This window comes from Protobothrops mucrosquamatus, unplaced genomic scaffold (genome assembly GCF_001527695.2).
Source record: "Protobothrops mucrosquamatus isolate PMUCROS unplaced genomic scaffold, P.Mucros_1.0 scaffold358, whole genome shotgun sequence".
Classification (NCBI taxonomy): domain Eukaryota; kingdom Metazoa; phylum Chordata; class Lepidosauria; order Squamata; family Viperidae; genus Protobothrops; species Protobothrops mucrosquamatus.
In genome coordinates this window covers 450,368-474,771 of record NW_015386693.1, presented here as the reverse complement: position 1 = coordinate 474,771, position 24,404 = coordinate 450,368, and the positions used below count along the sequence as shown (strand labels likewise).

Sequence of the window (24,404 nt, the reverse complement as noted above, 5' to 3'; positions counted from 1 at the left end):
TAAGTAAAAAACATTCTAGTAATTTTTTCAGGCATATTTACAAACCTGCACTTGACCTCAAATAACCATGACATGGCTTCTGACTCAAAAACAAAAAAAGTGCTTCAAATCATGTGATGGTGATCATGTAACATCTATCTGCAACTATTTAAGCCAAGTGACACTTTTCCTCACAACTATAGAGGGCATCATGCAATTCCAGAAACACATGCAGTTGCACAGCCTTACAAATAAATATTTTTTTACAATTTGTTCTAGCAAAAAATCATTTATCAACCTCTACACATTACATGTATTAAACATGATATTCAAAAGAAGCATCTTATATCAACTAGCTTGCTCAAACATTTTAGTACAGTTATGGTTTGCTTTCCTACAATTACACCACATCCTTGAGGCATAATCAGCTTCTTTTCCACAGTATTATATTGTTACATAAATGTTGGCCTATGAACTAAATGCAGACCTCAAGATTCTTCATACAATCTTCAAGGAATATATGTTAGCTAAACTAGGTTTTGTTTTCTAATAATTGGCTATCTCAAGATAAAAGGTGCCATATCACATCAGAAGACAGGCAATGGAAGGAAGATGCACTGCTTGATTTGACAATGGTTATAGCTGATATTACAATCAGATATGTACCATACAAAGGAATTGGAGACTAAAACCTTTACAAGTACAGGTAGTCCTTGACTTAACAATAGTTCATTTAGTGACTGTTCGAAGTTACAATGGCAGTGAAAACAGTGAGTTATGACCATTTTTCACACTTACAACCGTTGCAGCATCCCCATAGTCACCTGATCAAAATTTGGGTGTTTGGCAAGCAGTTCATATTTATGAAGGTTGCAGTGTCCCGGGGTCATGTAATCACCTTTTGTGACCTTCTGACAAGCTATGTCAATGGGGAAACCAGATTCAATTAACAACCATGTTACTAACTTAACAACTGCAGTGATTCACTTAACAACTGTGGCAAAAAAGATAGTAAAATGGGGCAAAACTCACTTAACAAATGTCCCACTAAGCCAAAGGTCCCCAACCTTTTGAGCACCAGGGGCTGATTCCGTGGAGAGAGGTTTTCCTGCAGACCAGGGGGGGCGTGGTTTCATGTACTACCTGCATCCCGTGGACCGGTTTGCATGGACCGGTTTCTGGCATGCCGCTGCCTGGTGTCGGTCCATGGACAGGGGATTGGGAACTCCTTAAACTTTGGGCCCAACTATGGTTGATAAGTAGAGGACTACCTGTATTTTATTTATTTATAAAATTTCTATACCGCTCATTTCACCTAAATGACTCTTACTGAATACTCATTGTTTGAGAATTAATGACCAACACTACAATCCTATATATGTTTATATTATTCTGTATGATAACTTGCTAGTATTTTATTTACGCTGTCATTCCATGCGAGTAACTAAATCCTGTCTAGGAATTTAGAATCTATACTTTTCAGTACACTGGGTAACAAGTTTCTGCAATAATTTTTAGTCAGTTTTAATGGTTTCTGTTTCTTCACATGTGAATCCAGTGTTTATCAAGTTTTCTTTTAACAATTTCTTTGGGCCAATTTTAATGGATCTGTCTCACTTCTTCTTTCCTCCAGGTGGTATCCAACAAATGACAGTCCTTGGGTAACAGGTATCCAGCAGATACAAAATGTGCACCAAAATATAACTTGCAATCGCTCACCATGTCTTGTTATCCGAAGGAGTCACTTCCTAAAATCTCATTATTAGAAGGAAGATTTTGGTAACTGACAACAAAGATTTTTCATGAGCAATACAGGTAGAGCTTTTATGCTATCACATGCATGATTTTTCCAAGTTTTGCTTGCATATATTGCTACTAAGACATTGATGGCATTGTGAAAACAGATCCTTGTTGCACTACTATTATTTAGACCAAATTGGATGCAGAGTTTGCAACATTGGCTATGCTTTTCTTTGTAATTAATGTTGCTTCTCAGTGTCTCCATCATTTCATAGTGCAACTTCCCTGATAGGCGAATTTCTGTAATTCCTCAATGGGTTTGTGTCCAACAACCAACTACATGCTCCTTTGGAGATTTCCAAATTGCATGACTTTCACACAGTTCTTATTTATCCTCAGGGTGATTTTACCAACCTCTATTTTCAAATTGGCAATCATGTCCTATGAACATTTCCACGTTTCTGCCAGAAGTGCAATTTCACCTGCAAAATCCAAATCTTTAAGTCTTGAGTAATCTTTTCACATTTGTCATACTTACAGCCTTTCTCATTATGACGTTTTCCTCAAAAGGACTAAAAATATGAATATGAAACCTTGCCAAAGCCCAGTGTTAAGGTTAAATAAATATGCAAGCTGCTATTAGTTCTCATACAGCACCTCCAATTCAAATAGTGTACTTGTGCATGTACTGCACTTCTCACAATGCAGTACATTGTTTTATAATGTGCTGAATACAGCTTTTTACAAAATTTAAAGGAAAAATTGTGCAGACATTTAGGAATAAAATCTATTACTTATTTTTATATTTTAAAAAGAATTTACCTGTCTGAGTTCATCAGCCATGAAGAAGGAAGGTGCATTAGCTTTTGGTTGCATATAAGCAACATGAGGTGCGGTTGGAGGGTAAATATGATAATTTGGGAATACCTATTGAAAGTCAATTAGGAAACAGACAACTTTCAGAAGTTGAAAAATTAATAGACCTTAAAAACCTTCTTAATACATTCAAGGAAGCACCTTAAACACATGAGCTAAAAACGCCGCTGAAGATGTTTACCTAGCCTGGTAACGAAACGTTCGGAAACCAACCCACAAGCTCGGAGAACAAACCTTCACCCTTACACATGAGCTTCTTAGATACCATACAGTCTTTTATAGGCTTGAACTTATACTGAATAGCTAATTTTGGCAACATCCATTCCACAAAGGATTCTAACATACCTTTCACTCACTATAGTTTGTCTAAATTAACTTGATTATTTCAGACTCCAAATCTCTTTTTTCTTATTAACATATCTCAGATTTGCTTAGTTTTTTTGCTCTATTATTTGGAAAAAATAGTTATTATTTTTTAAAAAAAATTAAAACTCATAACTTTTGCAACATAATTTTAATTAAAATGTTGATCCCACTTGTATTTTATACTGTAAGGTGAATCTCTTGCTAGAGAGGTTTTTTTTATATATGATAAAGGGATTAATAACTAAAGGTTCTCTATTTCCATTTCAGGCAAGCGTCAAATTTTCTCATATAAGGATCTTTATTAATCACTTAACAGTTCATAAAATTTTGTTGTTAGCAGCTGTTCCAATTCTATTTTGGACAAATCCTCTCATTCCAGAGAACAAATCAAGTTCTTTAAGAAGCCAGTTATCCTTAACATATAAATGTCTTCTAGGCAAATATCTAATATCTTCTAGGCAAACCTGAGGCATCAGGTGGCCCTATATTTAAAAAAAAATAAACAGCTTACTCTCCCTGTTAAAATTTCACTTACTTAAGAGAATTTCTAATGAAAATACAGAAATACTTTCCATTCACTTTGATGACATCTAGCTACTAACATCTGTTCCAATTGGCAACAGCTCTTAAAAATTTCACTAAGATACCTTATCCCTTGACATCAGAGCTTTGCCACTGAGCTATAGCTTCTTCCCATCTGTTCTTGGGGGAAAGAACTGTACAAAAAGTATAGCCTATGCAAAAAGATAAAAGGCTATTTTTGGAAGAAGCTATAATAACTGTTTACCATGATAACAATGGCTTACCGTGCCAAGAATTAATTCAAAGCAAACATAGTTTATCATATCTGAGTACATGTAATACCTCCTTTATAAAATATGAAGAAGAGAAGAGATAATTTAAATATGAAGAAGGGACATTTATTAGCAAATAAATACTGAAAAAAGAGTAAACAATTTTTTGCTGACAAGTATCCTCACAACTGAAGCTAAACCTTACCATTCCAGTTAGAGGTGCTGGAGTTGTGTCAGTATAGAAATAGGTTGTTCCACCCACAGTTTCTTTCTGAATCACTTGGCCAGTTGTGGGGGGCTGTGAGACAGCATTAGTAACTGGTGTAGAGGCACTAGTAGGCACCATATAATTTGCTGGGTTTGGTGTATGACTTCTTCGTCTAGGAGCAGGAGATGTATGAGGAGTGATTTTAGGAGAATGGAGGGGTGAAGATCCTGCTGACAGTGACATTCCTTGTGCAAATAAAAGGGGGAAAAAGACTTGCTGGTAAACCAGGAATATGTTCCCACATGAACTCTAAAACTTGAAAAATTATGAATTCTCTTACAGATCAGAAAAAAAGAACTTTGGAACAAGATAACTGAAAATGTCTCAAACCTCAACTTATATTCAGTATTCAGATAAAATTGTTAACACATATCATGTATGATGATTAACATACCCTCAAGGTTGCATATTGAAATCAATGCCTCAGCCTTATAATAAATCTAGTGATGTGCAAAACTCGCCAATTTAGGAACATTTCATTGCAGACAACTCCTTCCTCCAGATCATATTAAATTTCTTCCAAAATGACAATAACCAGATTTGATATAGTCTGGAGGAAGAACAGAACATTCCAGCATTGTCTGAAGTGCATCATTCTGTCATGAGTACGTTTTCTCATTCGCCATAGCACCCATAAGAAAATGAAATACCTTTATTATAGGAAATATGAAAAAGTGGGAAATATGACAAAGTTAAACAAATAAAAACTACCATAAGTTTACTGACCTCTGATGTTTTGTATTCAATATTATAAGGCATTGTCTTTAAGGGAAAACAACTTGGTAGACCAATCATTTTTATGAATGAAATTCCGTTTCTATCTATAGTATCTATGACATTAAAAAAAAATCTCTGATCCTGCAGAAGAATTAGTGAAGAATGCTAAGTTAAGATTCCCTAGGCTACACACAACAATGAATGTAATCATCATCGCCCAGTTTTACTTAAATGATAATTTTCCTCTGGGAAAACTATATTTTCAGAACAATTTCTCAAGGTTAAAGCTTCAGGTTTAATTTTATTTCTCCACATTACATTTCTTGCTCAAGCCACATAACTTAAAGAGTCTTATATTTGTGCGGTTTTTATATCCTCTTAACTGCAGGAAAATTCATAATATACAGTAGATCAAGATACATCTTTCATTATTTGTTAGATTTACACCCTATTTTTTCTTCAGGCCCAAGATGATTCACACATAATGGTACACACGTTTCTTCCAATTTTATTCCTAAACTGCATGTAGATTGGACTCAAAGACAGGGACTGGCCATTTGTAAACTTCCATAGCTTAGTATTGCCTTAACTTGGATCTCTCTAACATTGTAATTAATCCCTTTAAATGATATTGTTTTAAAATAAACTCCTTTCCAAATACTAACATTTATTTATTCATCTAATTCCTAGATTTTTTATCCTGTTTTTATTATTTTATAATAATTCAAAACAATGAACATACATAATTGTTATTTATTAAACACCTTTATATGACCACCAACTTATACAGTGACTCCAGACAGCTTACAACAAATTTCACAACATAAAAATCCATAAAAACCAACCAACCAACCAACCAACCTACCTACCTATCTATCCTTCCTGTTCCTATTTTCCCCACAACAACAATCCTTGTTCTGAGGTGTTGGACTGAAAAAGCATGGCTGGCTCAAAGTCACCCAGCTGGCGTACTGCTGGGTCCCTGAAACCAACTTTCAAAAAATTGTTTATATTTATCTACAGCTATAGATACTGTAAAATAAATAACTTACGATCACCAGGAGGATTCAAGTAAGAAAATACTTTAATATAGATATCTACCTAGAACAACTACACAGGAACAGGGGTCTTAGCCCAGCAGGTCTCATGTGATTCCAAGTCCAATCTTATCAAAAGCTAATTAGATTGTATAGATCTTGTAGTCAAAAGTGTTTAAGTCTAGAAGCACAAATGGCCTGACCAAAAGTCTCTCTCTCCTTTGACGGCAATATAGGATGTAGGAACTAATCACAAGATTTGATTCAAATCTCAGTTCAATAATTCATTTTGGAATTATTTGAAATCTTCATACAACTTAGATCAGACATGTCGAACTCGCGACGTCACGTGAACATATCGGAACTTTTTCCCCATTGCCGGCAATGGGGTGGGAGTGGTTTCCTCGTGACGCGTCCGGTCCATGGGCTGGCAGTTTGACACCCCTGACTTAGATTTTGAATCAGAATCTTGATTCAAACATTTGAAACTTCCGAACGCCTATATTTTTAGTTATAAAATCTACAAAACTTTGGAAGGACAGTTGATAGAGATTTTGGTTGAATAAAATTTTTTTCCAAACTATTCTAATTTTAATATAAAAGTCAGGAACAGTGATGAGCATTTACTGTCAGAAACAAAACAATATGAATATCAATGATTTTATAATCAAACATCCCAGAATCCTGACTTTTCATTGTTTTGCTCATGTATTGTTTTACAAACATATCTATACTTTTGTTCAGGTTTGTGTCCCTGGCCACTCTTTAGTGGCCTTCACTACTTTAGGAAAATTTAATAACTTCTTTTTAGCGCCTAGAATAATTAAATAATAGTCTATATATAACTTACTAAAGCCAAATAATTACAAGAAACCTTTAAGAATTACTCTTATAACAAAGCAATTTGTATAAGGTGGCAAAGTGATTAGAACTACATGAAGTTACAATATGCATAGCCAAAACTTATTATATCAATCAATTCCTAAGGTACAACAAGATAAATTAGTTACTACTACTTAGCAACTTACATGCTATATTATAATAAAAAGTATACTAATTACTCTAAACTTACCTGGAGCTAATCCGGGATTTGCAGGATTTCCCATGGAAGGATGGGAGAACAAGGCTTGAGAGAAGGCAGAGATATTGGACTGTGACATATTACCAAGTCGGGAGTTTGATCCTCCTTTAGGAATAAACTCACTTGCAGTGGGATTTGGCGTCTGTTTAAAAATCAGGATATATTATATGTTAAATGTGAAGACATACTTGTCTACTAAATAATTCAGTGGAATTAAACTCCAAAATCTAATATTTCAAATTTCAGCAGACATTAATGCCAGGGTCCAAAGACTAAAATTATTCCAGTGAAGTTAATGTGGACTTTATATATTATTCCCCTTTTACTATAACTGTTCTCTAACCATAACTTTTCAAAACTGGGCTTGGTTTGTAATATTATATGACAAAGAAGAGAAGGAAAAAGAAGAAAACATTCAAATAAGGTAGGCATTTTTGTCCTAACTGGATCTCTTTCACCATAAGAAGTCTGTTGAAATACAGATCTCCATATAACTCTCTTTATAATTTAAGATCTGCAAATCTGCAATACACATGGGTCAATTATATTTGAGCAACTGTCAGCTTTATTATTATGCTGATGGTAGCCTATTCATATAAACAGATGATATTTTAGACAACTAGACTGTAGAATTATTTCAAAAGGCTTATTTTAGTTAGTTATTATAATATGATTTATGGTCAAAGATCAGTTATCAATTACATTTTATAGATGATTTAAAGGAAAAAAACAGAGAGGCAGTAAAACTTAAAACAACATAAACTATAAAAACCTTAACATAATAGAACATAGTAATCAATCGATATAAATTAAATAACAAAGAAGCAATTATATTCCCCCTGCAACATCAATCACTGTAAATCCCAGTTTGAATCTTGATGTGGTTATATAATTCAGTACCAAATGCTGGATGAATTAGAATAGTTCAATAAAACATTCTTTGTATAGCTATAGCATTTCAGCATGCAGTTATGAGTTTATTGGCTAAAATACTATATTTAATAATGCAACTATTATCATATTTAAAAAGATAGAATGAATTATAATCATGTTAAAGTGTAATAACATATAGCAGAATACTATATATTTATCTTTCTTATTTGCCTTCTTTTATCCAGGTTCAATACATGAGATTTTCCCCTACCTTTTTTCATAAAAAAAATAATTGTGCATTTCAGGTTATTATCTAATTATAGTAAAATATCAATATTCTGATCCTTCACTCAGCAGGCTTCAGATACAATGGACAAAGTTTATTTTGGACTTTGCCTTCAAACAAAGTATAATGTCTACTATTTTTGAAGCAGTGTTGACAAATTCTTGTTTAATTTTGTTAATTTATATCATTTGCGTAATAATGCAATTTTGCGAACGACATAAATTTGCACAAATTATGTAAATATGAAATTATGAAAATGATATAAAATGTATGTAAAAAATTCAAGTGCGAGTGACATAAATTACATAAAGAATGTACATTTGGATTTGATATTCTTTCCTCCTCAAATGGACCATTAAGTTTAGATTTTCCTGTAAAGATTTCTTAAGTCATTTTTAATTTATTATATGCTACTAAAACTCTCCTGTTTGTCTCTTTGTAACATTCAACTTGACAAAATTGTGCATCATCGGACAACAATTTTTGAATCAATGGACCTCAAATGAGCCAACTTAAAGATTATGTGTCAAAAATCTGGAACCCATGACTCCCATAGGTCTGGCAATGTTGTTTCACTGCTGCCATGCTGCCATGCTGCCATGCTGCCATGGTCAGTGATCATCATTTTCACTGCACCTTGCCAGCTTTCCCCCAGGAAAGTCAATGGGGAAGCCAGAAGTCACACCTGCTCTCATGGCATTTTTGCCCATCCTTGCTCATTCTGCTTCTCAGTTTAGGTAAAGAAATAGGTCTGAAAAGATGACCCAACAGGTTGTGGGTTGTCTAACTGTTATTACTATTAAAAATGGTATATGTATATTTAAGGAAACTTAAGTAACAAATTAACCAGAAAGTCACCACACTGCTGAGAAGTAACACAATTTAATAAAGTGCAGAAAAAGTCACAATAATGGAGGCCTTTGAGAGGAGGAGTTTGAATCACTGGGACAGTCTCAAATTTTGTGATACGGCAACTGCATACATGATTTTTTGTGGGGCTTTGTGAATAAAGCTAATGATACCTGTCAAAAGATATGTAGCTTTCGTCATAATTGCCTTAGGGTTATTTTTTTTTATCAGGACCATCCTTAAATTAAGTGTCTTTAGCTATTCTCTCACTACCCAATAAAGCCACCCTCAATTTGAAAGCCTATACATTTAAAATAATGGATAAAAATACTGAACTTTTTTAATTAACATGTACACCTCTTCAGACATTCTTAAGATCATAGATATATTTGCTGGAAGTCACTAACCAAAAAGAAACTATCTGCCACCCAAAGTATCACAAGTTTAGTTATCTCTCAAAACTCATCCTAGCCTTTGTTCCCTTTTTTCTATAGCCTACCTCAAAATGCAATGTGTTTTGACAGTACTATGACTTAAGAGCTGATCGAATAAAAACAAACAAAACAAAACAAAAAATCACTGCCCCCAGAGTTCCTGGTATGACCTTAGTTTAAAAAAACAATAATTTTGCTGTTCAGTCTATTAAATACAAATTAATACCTGTTTACTTTTATTAATAATGTTTAAAAAAATCTTGTCACATCAGAAATGTTATAGCACTTATTGTGCCATAATTTACAAGTTGCAACAGTTATTACAACCACTTCTTGAGCATTAGAGTTGCTTTATTGGTGAGATGGGCAGCATCTCACTGATAAATGAATAATTAAATTATATAATATAATATATAATAATTAATACAAGTTTTACAAGACTAATAATCTACTGTATATCTTTACATGCATCATCTACCTTTGTATCTATTCCTCAAGAAACACAGCATTTTTACAGAAATCTGATCCAAATCCAATATTTTTCATTCCTGACATTTTGACATAACAAGATGGCACAATACATGTTTCCCCATTAAGAAACTGGAAACTGGAAATCATCGTATTTAATTTTAATGAAGTATCATGACACAAGCAAATGTTATTTTCAAATACAACAAATTCTGGAAACAATTGCTAATTGTCTACACATATGTACAAAGTAAAAGGGAAAAGAGATAAAAATCCACCTTTTAAAATGCAGTAATGAAAACAGATCAAATATGAAACATGGAAAATATGATAAAATACTGTATGATAGAAACACACAAACCGCTGAATCAAGACCCAACTTACATCACATTTATAAAATTTTCCTGGTTTTATGAACAAATAATAATAATAATAATAATAATAATAATAATAATAATAATAATAATAATAATAATATGCCTAATAAGCATAATAAGCATAATATAGCCCTGATCAGAATATAATAAGAGAAAATGGTTGATAAAAGTTATTCACATAATGATTTCACTGTAATTTTTACATCTCATTTTCCAGAATTGGGGTTGGACTAGATGACCTCCAAGGTCCCTTCCAACTCTGTTGTTCTGTTCTGTTCTGTTCTGTTCTTAGGGCACAACTGTATTAAGGCAACAAAAAAAATAACTTTTTCATCTTTTGCTTCTCTTATAACTCTCAGACCTCTACTTTTGTTTCATTACATATTAAATTAATGCAGTTTACTTGCCACCCTTTTCTACCATATAAAGAAATCAAAAGAATGATAAAAAATGAATGGCACACTTTCATAAAAAATGGGATAAGGAGAGACAGGCTTGTCTTCCAATGCCATAAACTTTCAATCTGTGTAATATGCACTGTACACCTTAGTATTTGATAAGCTTACACTGCAGACCAACTACAAACTAGATGCTCTGACATCCATAGTTATGAAAACCTTTGAAAGCTTAGTGCTGGCCCACCTGAAAATCATCACAGATCCGCTGCTAGATTCATTGCGGTTTGCCTATCATGCAAATAGATTGGCAGATGATACTGTTAGCATGACATTGCACTACATCTTACAACATCTTGAATCCCCAAAGATCTATGCAAAAGTCCTATTTGTAGACTTCAGCTTGGCATTCGGTACCATCATTCCAGAAATTCTTCACTCTAAACTAGCTTAGCTAGCTGTGCCTGTCCACACTTATAGGCGGATTATAAGCTTTCTGACAGATAAAAAGCAGCAAGTGAAGCTAGGTAAAATCAGATCGAATACCTATTCAATTAGCACAGATGCCCCCCAGGGATGAATGCTAATAATAATAATAAAGTTGAAGGTACCTTGGAGGTCATCTAGTCCAACCCCCTGCTCAGGCAGGAAACCCTATATCATTTCAGACAAATGGCTGTCCAGTCTCTTCTTGAAAACCTCCAGTGTTGGGGCACTCACAACTCCTGGTGGAAAGCTGTTCCACTGGTTAATTGTCCTCACTGTCAGAAAGTTTCTCCTTAGTTCTAGATTGCTTCTCTCTTTGATTAGTTTCCATCCGTTGCTTCTTGTCCGGCCTTCAGGTGCTTTGGAGAATAGCTTGACTCCCTCTTCTTTGTGGCAGCCCCTGAGATATTGGAACACTGCTATCATGTCACCCCTTGTCCTTCTCTTCATTAAACTAGGCATACCCAATTCCAGCAACTGTTCCTTATATGTTTTAGCCTTCAGTCCCCTAATCATCTTTGTTGCTCTTCTCTGTACTCTTTCTAGAGTCTCAACATCTTTTTTACATCGTGGTGACCAAAACTGGATGCAGTATTCCAAGTGTGGCCTTACCAAGGCATTGTAAAGTGGTATTAACACTTCACATGATCTTGATTCTACCCCTCTATTAATGCAGCCTAGCACTGTGTTGGCTTTTTTGGCAGTTGCAGCACACTGCTGGCTCATATTTAAGTGATTGTCCACTAGGACTCCAAGATCCCTGTCACAGTTACTACTATTGAGCAAGGTACCACCTATACTATACCTGTGCATTTGGTTTTTCTTGCCTAAATGTAGACCCTTACTTTTTTCACAATTGAATTTCATTTTGTTAGATAGCACCCAGTGTTCAAGTCTGTCCAGATCCTTCTGTATCTTAAGCCTATCGCTCTCTCCCATACTCTTTTCTCTCTATACCAATGACTGCATCTCTAAGGATCCCTCTGTTAAAGTACTGAAGTTTGCCTTATTTGAGACAGAGACGAGTCTGCATCATTCAAGATGCAGTTGGAACAGCCTGGAGCTGAACACACTTAAAACTGTAGAGATGAAAGTGGATTTTAGGAGGAGCCCTCCTATTCTACCATTTCTTACTATATTAGGCAACACAGTACCAGTAGTAGAGACTTTTAAGTTTCTGGGTTCTATAATCATCATTTGAAATGGACACCTAACATTAGTTAGAACCATCATTAAAAAGGCACAACAAAGAATGTTCTTCCTGTGTCAATTCAAAAAGTTCAGACTGCCCAAGGAGCTGTTGATAACAGTTGTACAGAGGAATTATTGAGTCTGTCATTTGTACTTCTATAACTGACTGGTTTGGTACAGCAAACAGGACACGTACAGACTTCAACGGATAGTTGGGCCTGCAGAAAAAGCAATTGCAACCAGTCTGCTTTCTATTGAGGACCTATATACTACATGAGCCAGAAAGAGGGCTGAGAAAACATGTATAGGTCCCTCACATCCTGGACATAAACTGTTTCCACTCCTCCCCTCAGATTGCCACTCTAGGGCATTGCGCGCCAAAACAACTAGACATAGAGACAGGCTTAACTTCTTGAACTGAAAGGAGAGAGTGTATATAGGTCAAGTCATTAAGGAACAACAACAAATTTACCACACCCTCATTAAGCAACAATCTATATTACAGTTTACCCTTGCGCTATAAAAAAAAAGCTGTAAGATCTATCCAAAACCAAAGTACTATTTTGCCTTCCTCCAAGTGATAAACAAGTGAATGGTGATATTGTTATGTGTTATAACAATAGAATGTGTGTGTGTGCTATTATTATATGATTGTTGTTATATGATGAACAATATAATATATTGTTATATTATAAAATATATGATAAATATTTTGTATCTTCCAAAGCTAAGACTGAAATGTTCTAGATTCAAGAGGACAAACCTGCCTACTCATTATTACAGTGAAAATAATTCAGAGTTTTAGTCACTAAGTTCTCCTATTCTGATATTCTGCTATTCCCCTCTTCTATTTGAAGAAAATATTGAAATATTAAATTAAAACTAAGATTCTCAAGGTCCTCCCAAGTCCCTCAAAAATCTCCCTCTTTTTAAATGCAAAATAATATAACTGCTTTTGTGAAACATTAACTTGTTAATTAGTAGCAGTTCTCCAGGCACAAAATGCATCCTTTTGTGACTGTAATTGCTACATAAAATATTGCCAAACTAATGCAGACTACTACCATTGAACTTGTTATTTACATACTAATTTTGTACAATATTATATTCATAGTTTGTGATTTTACATTAGAGAGAAATTCATACCTTTTTGTTCTGCTACAATAGCAATAGCACTTAGACTTATGTACTGCTTCACAGTGCTTTACAGCCCTCTCTAAGTGGTTTACAGAGTTAGCATATTGCCCCCAACAATCTGGGTCCTCAATTTACTGACCTCGGAAGGATGGAAGGCTGAGTCAACCTTGAGCAGTTCAGAATCGAACTCCTGAACTGAGCAGTGAGTTAGCCTGCAGTACTGCATTTTCACCACTGTGCCACCATGGCTCTTCTGCTTCTGCAGCAGCAGAATACCAATCTAGCCCCTCATGCATTAACTTTCAAGTATGATATTATTATACTTTTTGTTGTTGTTACCTTGGGAAAACAATGATCTGGAACGGCTGATAAGAGAAGAACATCTCAACGTTTTCTTTCTTTTATTAGCACTATCATTAGTGCAATAAAAGTTACTGAAAGCAAAGCAGACATGAAAAACCGACCAATCCAGAAACTAAACTTTTAGAGAAATCATAACAGTCCTGAATAGGTGAGTTTTGCACATCCCTATAAATCTATTATACTAAGACAAAACTGAAACAGGATATTAAATTTGAAGAGTATTTGTTTCTCCACACATTGTGATGAAAAATACTCTGGCATTTTTCATGATTTCTCTTTTCTAAAGGCTTGATTTTTTAAAAAAAAGATTTTAGACTATTATAACTTACTAACCATTGTATTAGTAGATATGAAGTATGTAATCTGTATAATTTATTGAATTCTATTATAGTTTAGCTACTAATGATTGGAGACAGCAAAGAAACAAAGGGTGGCAATGAATATCCTATACCATGTTGCACCTACCAGGGATTCTGGCTTCTCCTCACAATAAGCCAGACAAGGACATCTAAAATAAACAGTATATTAACATTGTTTTATTAACATTCTTCCTAAATGACTATTGATTTCCACTAGAATATCATCTAATTTTAAAAAATGGCATGTGACTTCTAAGGGTTTTACAATTATATTATTCTTACAATTCAAACTAAGAGACACTAGTTGAGAGATTAAGTAACTCATTCTTATTTGGTTTTGATCAAATTTCAATCCCACTGCATGTACCTAACCTCAGCATCTTCAAAAAGTAAAGAGTACCCCAAATTAAATTAAAGTGACTAGGAAAAAGTAATTTTACCTGTAAATTGTTTTCTGTGACTCTGTTCCACCAAACCATATTGACGGGTACTCCTGTTTTACACCTGTCAGCCAAGCAGCCAATAGTGTTCTTTGATTTCCGTGCCTTTGATCCCACCGGAACTATCCTCTCTTCCAGCATCCCCAGTCGATACTTTCTTGGCTATGGAAAAGAAGGAAAAAAACCAGGGCACTCCCAGTATCCCTTAGATATATATCTTTGGTTTGATTGGTGGAATAGGAAACAATTTGCAAGTAAAATTTCTAAGACGATTTACTTCCACATTAACTGCTATGTCTTATAAAGTTCACAGGGCAAATATAAGCAAACTGAACAACCAATATATATCTACTCAAAGTAAGACTTGTTGAATTCCAAGAAAATATATTCAGTATGGCAACAATATTTTCATTCCACATGTATCATCTGCAAGGCCTAATTCAAAGAAATGGAGGTTCCTTTTCATAATATTCTTAAAAAAATAAAATATGAACCCTACATGCTTTGCTTTTCATATACTTTTAGACAGGATAATTGGTTAAAAAAAATTATGAAATCCTAACAACCAAAAAAAAAGTGTACAAAAAAGCAGGAAAAAGCGGTCAATTAAATTTAGCATTTAACATTGAGTATATGTTTTATTTTGTTTCATTTTGTTTGTTTTACTGTTTTGTACTTTATTTTCTATGATGAAACAATAAATTTAAATTTTTAAAAAATGAAATCATGAACCTTTCCAGAATTGAAAACAGGCATTCAAATAAAACATCTTTACATTCTATAATGATTTAAAAACATTTGAAATTTGAAAGCCCATGGATAAACTTTTTTTAAAAATACAAAATTGTCCATTTTGCAAACCTGCTTTAGCAACAACGTAGCTTTCAATCAATTCTAAAAATTAATATGATATCTTATTACATTGATTTCTGCTAGCAGATAACATTCTGGTAAGCAAACATTTGTAAATTTGGAATTATACTTTTAACTATGCCTATGTAATATCAAATGCTTTGGTTTTAAATTATAATTTGTTGGACAAAAAATATAAAATATAAAAACTAATCTAAAAGTATAGTGTCAGATCATAAAATTATCATACTTTTCAAAAAAAATTAGCCAGGATTAATAAAGCTTGAATTTTCAATGTGTGACATTCAGTCAGCCAGTTATGATCCTAAGCCATATAAACATTCTTTTACAAAAATAGGAAAAATCCAACAAAAAGAATAAAGAGTAAACAAATATATATATTATATATATATATAGCATACCTTTCTTTAGAACCAAATCTAGATGTTTGTGAAATATAATGCAGGTCTTCTGTCGAGTAATGCTAAGGCTTAAACAGCATATCATAATATAAAAGTAACTGAAGATTAAATCATGGAGAGCCTATTTTAAATGAAAAGAAATTGCAAAATTGCCTAATACAAAAAGCTAGATGTAATGTCATGGTACCTCCTTAATCTTAATTCTGCCTCTCTTTAATGTAATAGCATAAATTGCTAGAATATATTGCTAGAAGAAATCATAAAACTAAAATCAATCATATGTAAAAATGTTAGAGAGAAGGACAAATTCCACTGTTACTAAGCGTGAGTTCTCCAAAAATTCTATTGCAGAAGTAGATTCGACTAATGATGAAGTTACCCAGAAGCTAGATCCTTGGTACCAGGAAAGATAAACTTGAGTTTTAAAAATATCAAATTGTGAACCTCAAATTGTCTATATTACCCATCCATATAATACCCACAAACATTTATGACACCAGAGAAATTCTGTATTCATCTAAACAAGGACCCAGATGCTTTTTGATCATTCCGTACTTATTGATGTAACTTCAGAGTGACTGTTCATATTCGAAATAGAGACAACCCCTAAATAAATGATGTTTCTTTCTCTTTAAGACTCTTCTGGATAACAAAAAGACTGGGAGCAATTTCAGTTTACCCACTTATTTGTCAGCTTTATTCAGTAAAGATGCATACATACATCCTATGGTTATTTAGAAAAAATAAATATTTTGGTGTTCAAATTTATTCACACACAGAGCAAAGGGGATTAAAGCCCAAAGTTTTTCCTCTAAAAAAACCTTTCCCTGTTATTATGTACAGTATCTGTCCATGTATATGCACACAGATTCACATACACAATAGGCCTCTAAACATATTAACTTAGTATATAAAATCCTGTATTTATTGAATTTTTTCTCTGCTATAACTTAGCAGTCAGTACTGTACTCTGATTGTAACAAGAGGGATATCATGGCTTTCATGAATCCAAATGTACAATTTTTACCAGCTAATAATTTGAAAATAGGCCAGGAATGCATGAATAAGTTATTATAAAGAATAAAAGTGGAAAATTCCCACTTCTCATCTTTCTATTTTGCACCCCATAACAGTGCACGTTCTGTGATTTAAATAATGATAATTATTTACTTACATCACCTCCATACATTATATATGGCAAAATTTAATCTTATATTAAAAACTACAAATATATTAAAGAGTACTTAGCAATACCATACTAACCTTATTACAGAAATTAAGCATGTAGTGTCATTCTAGGCACACAGGTTAGTATAATTCTTAAATCACAGACTTCATTTTAGAGTATTAGGAAGAATTTGAGAAACTATATCACCATATTATTTATTGATATTGACTTCCTACTCAATATATGACACTGGGCAGCGAGCAGCAAGTTTTTTTAAAAAAAGTCCAACAAAAATTAAAACATCTTATGTTAGAGCAGCACTCATATTCGTATTATCATTAGCTTATATTTAAGACTTGTCAAGTAAATATATAATAACTTCAACTGAAAGAAAATCATTTAAATCTGGCTGCTCATTAAAATGACATAAGTTGCTCCTAACTTAAATAAAGTTAAATAAAAAATTACCATATTATATGATATAAATTACATTTTATTATAATAATTTGTGAGCATGTGAATAAGGTTCAAGTATATATACTGGATTAAGTGTAAAATTCAATTTAACTGCAACAATTTACATCACAATGCATTAAAGCATATCAACGAGAGCATCTGATTTAAAGGATATGCATTTTAAGTTAAGTAGCATATTTGCTTTCCTATATGTAAAAGTTGAAAACTGTATTCATATTAAATTTATAGATTCAATCTTACTTGTGAAAGTATCTGTCTATGCTAAAGCAAACAAAAAAATCTTCAAGATTAGTTTTACTTAAAATATATTTTCAATCAGGCAATCCTTAATGAAATTTCATTTTATATCATAAAAACAAGGATAGACTATCCTGTACTGTGTTTTTTCTAAAGCTACAGATGGAGGGGGGTATGAAAATATAGTCTTGCCATCTATTTTTCCTTTCAAAATTTCATTTTCAGCCAGTCATATTCATCAACTTAAAAAGCAAGGTGTACCTTGAACAAGCAATTCCGTATAGGAAAAAGAACACAATTGAATGACATTAATAGCTGTTCTTCACTTTTTGAAATCTGCAGTGTTTTTATTAAAAAAGAATACAATCCGTCAGAGCAAGCTAACATGAACACATAATTGTCTAGGCTGCTTATTATTAAGGTTTGAAAAAATTCTATTAGTAACCGTTGAATTATGTTTGTCTCTTCACAGCACAATCATTTGCCTAAATTATAACTGAAGATTCAAATTGAACTAGAAATTCAATTTCTGTTTGAATTCAGTAACTCAACTGATGTCCAGATTTATCCATATTTTAATCATTTGCCAAACAGATTATAGATATGTTAAACTTGCAAATGGACAACATACACTGGTATTTAAATGTAATAAACACTGGACAATTTTACAGTACAATTTTCAAAATAGACTTTGTAGAATAGCATGCTTTTTTGAGAGATCGTCTGAAAATTCACATATATGGCTTGTATGCTAGTGCAGACATTGTATATATTACAATTAACTTTTATAATAGGAGTATTTCTTTCCCTTATAATATATGTGCTAAAAGGTACAGTGCTCATTTTTGCTGGATCTAAAAAAAAGATATCAAAATTATGGAAGGAGAGTAATAAAACAGAGATAGGAGGAAAAGTCATGGTAACGCTCTATCAAATAATAAATGAAACTTTGGATGATCTAAATATGAAATCCTCATTTTGCTGAGTTTTGGGATTTGTGACTGGATAAGAAGATGAACTATGATTAGCCATGTCAGCAAAATATTAGGAAGACGCAATAGCACTGTTCTGGTTTTGGCCATTATTGTGTTAATTAATGAAACTGGAAAAATGCAGTGTGGATCCTGTCCAAAGAAACCCACACATTCTGAAATCAGGATATAGACAAGATTTGTTGGGTCTGTGGGTAGAAAAGACTAATACTGAGGATTTGAATCTTGTCTAGAATATCATTATCATTGTGAAGAAGTGGAAATACTCTTAAAAAGTCCCTTAATATAGCATCCTAACACTGAAGCATTTATAATCATGCACTGCCCTGAAGGTGTAAAACTGCTGTCATGGTCTTTGGAAAATTGATTAATTTTTTGTTTAGCCACTCATTATTTTCATCTGTTGTAAACAAGATAGAAGTACCGTTCATTCTCCTGAATCTTCAATTCTCAACTTATTACAAGGTTTGAGGACTGTTTGTTCCAAGAGGCATAAATATTCTTTAGAATGGTCAAAAGCACAGGAAAAAGCAGAACCAATTGTAAGTATTAAAATAGAAGATCCTACATCTGTTGACCTGATTACTTGACTTCCAAACCTAACAATACATCTGCTCTAGATAAAAACATTATTCCCTGATGTCCAGCCCCATCCCTCTTAAATGTTTATAAGGTGCTAAAATCTATTTTATTTTAGTAGGCATTTAACCCATAGCAAGGATATGAAAGTAACTATTTAATTTATGACTATGTAAACATTTTAATGGTACATTATGTTCTTGTATACCAAGAAGAGTTTTTATAGATTGGAATAGTACATAAATGCTTTTTTTAAAAATATAGCCGAAAATGCAAAAAATCTGCATTTAGTACTAAAAGTCAAAGAATCCAAAAATGGGTCTAAAATTAAACACAAATTAATGATAGCAAAGTATACAACCAGCCTTAGAATTGACAATGAAGAAATTGAAGCAATGGATAGCTTCAGCCTTTTAGGATAAACTATCAACAGCAAAATAACAAGACAAGAAATATGACACAGACTAGCACTTGGTAGAGCAGCCATAAAAACCTTAGAAAAAATATTCAAGTGCCACTATTATGTCTATAATCTACAAAGATCAGAGTCGTACAAGCCATGCTATTCCCTGTGACACTCTATGGAAGCAAAAACTGGGTTTTAAAGAAGCAAGATAGGAAGAGTATTGATGCCTTTGAACTTTGGTATTGAAGAAAAGAAGTACTAGGGATTACATGATAGCAGTCTTCCAATATTTAAGGGGCTGCCACAAAGAAGAGGGGGTCAACCTATTTTCCAAAGTACGTGAAGGCAGGATAAGAGATAACAGTTGGAAATTTATCAAGGAGATATCCAATCTAGAACTAAGGAGAGATTTCCTGACAGTTGAGAATAATTAATCAGCGGAATGCTTGCCTCCAGAGGTTGTGGGTGCTCCAACACTGGAGATTTTTAAAAAGAGATTAGACAGGCATTTGACTGGAATGGCTTGAGCAGGTAGTTGGACTAGAAAACCTCCAAGGTCCCTTCCAACTCTGTTATTCTGAACACCATGGACAATGAAGAAAACAAAACGATGGAAATAAATCAACCCAGGATTCTCACTTGAAGCACAAATAACCAGGCTCAAATTATCCTATTTTGATACATTTTGCTAAGACCCAGCTCTCTGGGAAAAAACATAATACTGGGAAAGGTAGAAGGATAGAGAAGAGGAGGATGATCAGCAGTAAGGTGGATAAACTCAGTTCAATGAATGCACTATTGGGATACCTGAAAGACTGTCATGGTGAGCCAGTTAAGGTACCCAAGGTACCCTAGAAACCAGAAGAGAATGAGTTCTAGTCTCACCTTACGCATGAAAAACCAATTGGGTGATTTTGGGCCAGTTATTCTCTCTCAGCATAACTTACTTCCCAAATTTGTTATGGGGAAAATAGGAGATGAGTATTAGGTATATTTGTCGCCTTGAGTTATTTATAAAAATAATAAAGGTAGGATAAAAATAATCAATGGAGTCTCTGGGAGTTGAAAACTATTTGATGGCATATAACTGATTTTTTTTTTTAAAAAAGTAAATAATAATAGTAATCACTCCAGGGAAACAAGGTAAGAGAGATTTTGTCCCAAGTAATGTTCCAAAATTCAATAATCCTTAGGTAGCTGGAAGAACATTCAGGGATATTTATATTCCTAATAGTTGTGATAAAGATAATGAAAGAGATAAACCTAGTGGGGTGCCAAACCAAGGGTCCTTAAGACAACAGCTCTAGCTCTTTGCTACTCAGCAGGCAAATACGCTTGCCTAATCTGATATAAATCAGCAGATACTAGGAAAGTAGATGTTATTCTGAATGAAACTAGAAGAATTATTACTGGATGCTTTAAACCTATGCCTCTAGATAAGATCTACCACCTAGTCAGCACTGCCGTGCCTGCTGTTTGCAGAGAAGAAGAAGCATACTGAGAGAGGCTTAAATCATCTATATCTAGACAACGCGCTCTCTATGGCCTACAAGTACCTCATCAGAGATTAAAATCTAGGAAAAGTTTCCTTAGGTCGACAGAAGACTTTGAACAATTTGAAAGCAGAGTGGATCTATGCACAGTTACAAAGAACCAACACTGGGTGGAACCAACAGAGCAGTGGCACCTGGTCTGGTGAAAGCTGGGCAGTATGGAAATTGCTGGCTAGACTGTGCATGGCTACAAGATCCAGAGAAACTCTGAATAAAAGGGGCTATCCGGCAGCTTCTGCCCTTTGCAGTTATGGTGACATGCTGACAACACCACATATGTATACCTGCCCTTTGTATATTTGAGGACCTCACGGCAGCACAACAGAACACAATTAATGTTGCTAGTTTCTGGGCAAGATTTGTTTAACATGTACAAGTTTTAATCTTGTACTTTACATTTTGAATTTTATGTCATATAGTATGATAGTGATACTTCTGACACAAATAACAAAACCTAGTGGTGTCATGCCAGTAGCTCCAATATTAGTACAGGACTTAGTTTGCCAAATAGCATGATGCAGGAGAAACAACTGTAAATCATGGGTAGATGCCAATTATGGACAGTATATTCAAGAGGCCTGCGTGAAGGAGATTTGTCCTTAATCTCTCCCTTTTATATCTAAATCCAAATTTAGAGAAGGTTATTTTTTAACTGTTTGCTAAAAATTCTTAAGCCATAATCAATTGTAACATTCAAACTTAGTTTGCATAAAAATCTTATTTAGCATAAGATTTGCATATGTATGATTGTGTATGCTTATATTTTTACTGCACTAGCTGGATTTGTGCCACTTTTCATTTGTATATAATATTTATTACATAGTTTCTGAAAGTATTATAGAAAAGTCATTTCTCTATATACTGAGACACAAGTGCAAGTAATTAAACAAATTAAAACTCTTGGCTTTTTATTACATATGTGTTATTTAACTGTGTACTGAATTTAATCCGAGAATGTATTTTATATTTTTCAATTAAAATTCAAGGTATAATTGGTACTAGACAAAACAATAGAAGAAACAGTCTCTTTAAGGAAAGTTTATCATCTTTGGTCAAATGCAGCATGGGGATTCTTTTCCTTTGCATCTAATGGAATTACGTTATGGTTTCTGTGATTATGCAAGATTGTTAGGGGATTTATAATCTTGTCAAAACCAGCATCTCAACCTGTGAGACATTTCTAGAACTATTTGATCACTAGTGTATTTTCAGAACTGTTGCAATGACACATGAAAATACTTTTCTTTGGAAAGTAATTATTACGTGTCTCAGCACATTCCTGGATAGAACAAAATGCAGACAAGGATCCTGAATGCAACTAGAAGGTTTCAGACTTCAAACTACAATAAAGTATTATTGTCTGAAAGCATGTATTAGCATTTTTACCAACTCCAGGTTTGCAAATTCAAATTCAAATTAATAGGGAAATACAGCTGGGCAATAAAAGTGCATTCATTCATGGGCAAATGCAAATGTAAAAGTCTTCAGTGTCTTAGATTTGTAAAACTTGTGTTATATGTCCTTCCATATCAGACCAACAATTTCTGTATTAAAGGATTGCTTCTTTTGAACGTGATAAAAACACCAATCAACAAATTAAATTACAGCTCTTGGTGTATATTTTGCCAAGGTTTGCTTTAGATAAAAAGTAACAATTTCTTAACTGAATGTTTACGAGAGATGGAGCATAAAGTTAAGGAAACATGTTTGGGTCATTATTAAATAATTGCATACTTGCAATACAATATAAAGTTCACAATTTTTCTTAATATGCTGTTACTAATAATACATATTATTAAAACATTAATAATCAAAAATTATTCATATACATAATTTTTATTATTTTGATACAGAAATTATAATGTTTGGCGATACTTACTTTTCTCCTTTGAGATAAGCTGAGGGCAGCAAAATCATTAAACAAGGATGAACTAGGAGAACTAAGAGGATCTGCAAAACAGATTTTATAAAAGAGAGAGAGAGAGAGAGAGAGAGAGAGAGAGAGAGAGAGAGAGAGAGAGATATTTTATTTATTTATATTCTACCTTTATTTATTTTATGAATAAATCATGGCAACAAACATATCCAACACATCTTTTTCCTCCTATTTACCCCACAGGTGAGGTGGGTTGAGAGACAATGTCTGCCCTAATGTCACCCAGCTCGCTTTCCTGACTAAGGGGGAACTTGAATTCAGAGTCTTCCGCATTCTAGCCTGGTGCCTTAACCACTAGACCAAACTGGTTCTTATCTTTCATGAGATATACAAAATGAATTTATTTCAATATTAAAATTTTGCAAAAGGAACCAAATAAACTTCAAGAAGCAAGTTTATTCATACTTTCCTCTCTAGTGTTTAGCCCTATGCAACATTTTTATGTCTTCACACTCTTTTTATGACCCCGTAATCCCATAATTCACAATAGCTTCTGATAAACATTTTTAGAATCATTATCGTGTGCTGGGTGTATATGAAACACTAAAATGGATGCTTTATTAAGTTAGATTTGGCTATAGTCACCAGAGCTGTCTAACTCATAAATCAAGAACAGACAACTGGAAATTAGGACTGCATGTATTGTATACAAGCGGAGGGGGATTGTTTCACCTCTGAAACTCCTTCTCACAATTGTGAATTTGAATAGAGTAATTTCCTTATATTTTGAGCTCAAAAGTTTTATTTTTAAAAAATCCTAACTTCTCTTTCTCAAAATCCATAAATCATATCAGGTGGCCCCATCCATTCTGATTATCTCACTGTGGTTCTTGCTGTTCCAAATAATGAATACTTCACAATATAATCACAGTAATATGGCATACTCTTGCCACAAATTATGGTGATTACTGAGTTAAAGAATTTAACTTCTTGACACAACAAACTATGTAAGCTCAAACAAACTACATGTTACTATTTTCTGAAGTATTTTAAGAGCTAGGAAACTGGCTACTATTGAGAAATTGTTTTTTTAATACCTTCCTTTCTTCTTTCTCACTGTATCACTCAGAGACTTTTTGAAATTAAGCAGTGTATATATTGCAGAAAAAAATAAAGGCTTAGTGATTTTTTTTGTTTATTTTTAAGTACAGCAGAACTAAATGATAATGAAAACGAACCTAAAAATAAAACAAGATTTTGTTTCCAGAAAAATTAGACAGGCTAATTAAATATGTGATGATTGATAGAAAAATCAATTATTGCTAA

At 33.4% G+C, this 24,404-nt stretch overlaps 1 protein-coding gene across 1 annotated transcript in view; it reads right to left on the bottom strand.

Moving 5' to 3' along the window:
- PAN3 (poly(A) specific ribonuclease subunit PAN3) overlaps positions 1-24,404 on the bottom strand; it is a 70,693-nt gene that overhangs the window by 23,560 nt on the left and 22,729 nt on the right. Inside the window, exons 5-9 of the mRNA XM_015815650.2 lie at positions 23,082-23,152; positions 14,517-14,678; positions 6,850-7,000; positions 3,961-4,208; positions 2,542-2,646 (exon numbers count right to left, since the gene is read on the bottom strand). Of these exons, the coding sequence (XP_015671136.2) occupies positions 2,542-2,646; positions 3,961-4,208; positions 6,850-7,000; positions 14,517-14,678; positions 23,082-23,152 (737 nt within the window). The remainder of the gene's footprint in view (positions 1-2,541; positions 2,647-3,960; positions 4,209-6,849; positions 7,001-14,516; positions 14,679-23,081; positions 23,153-24,404) is intronic.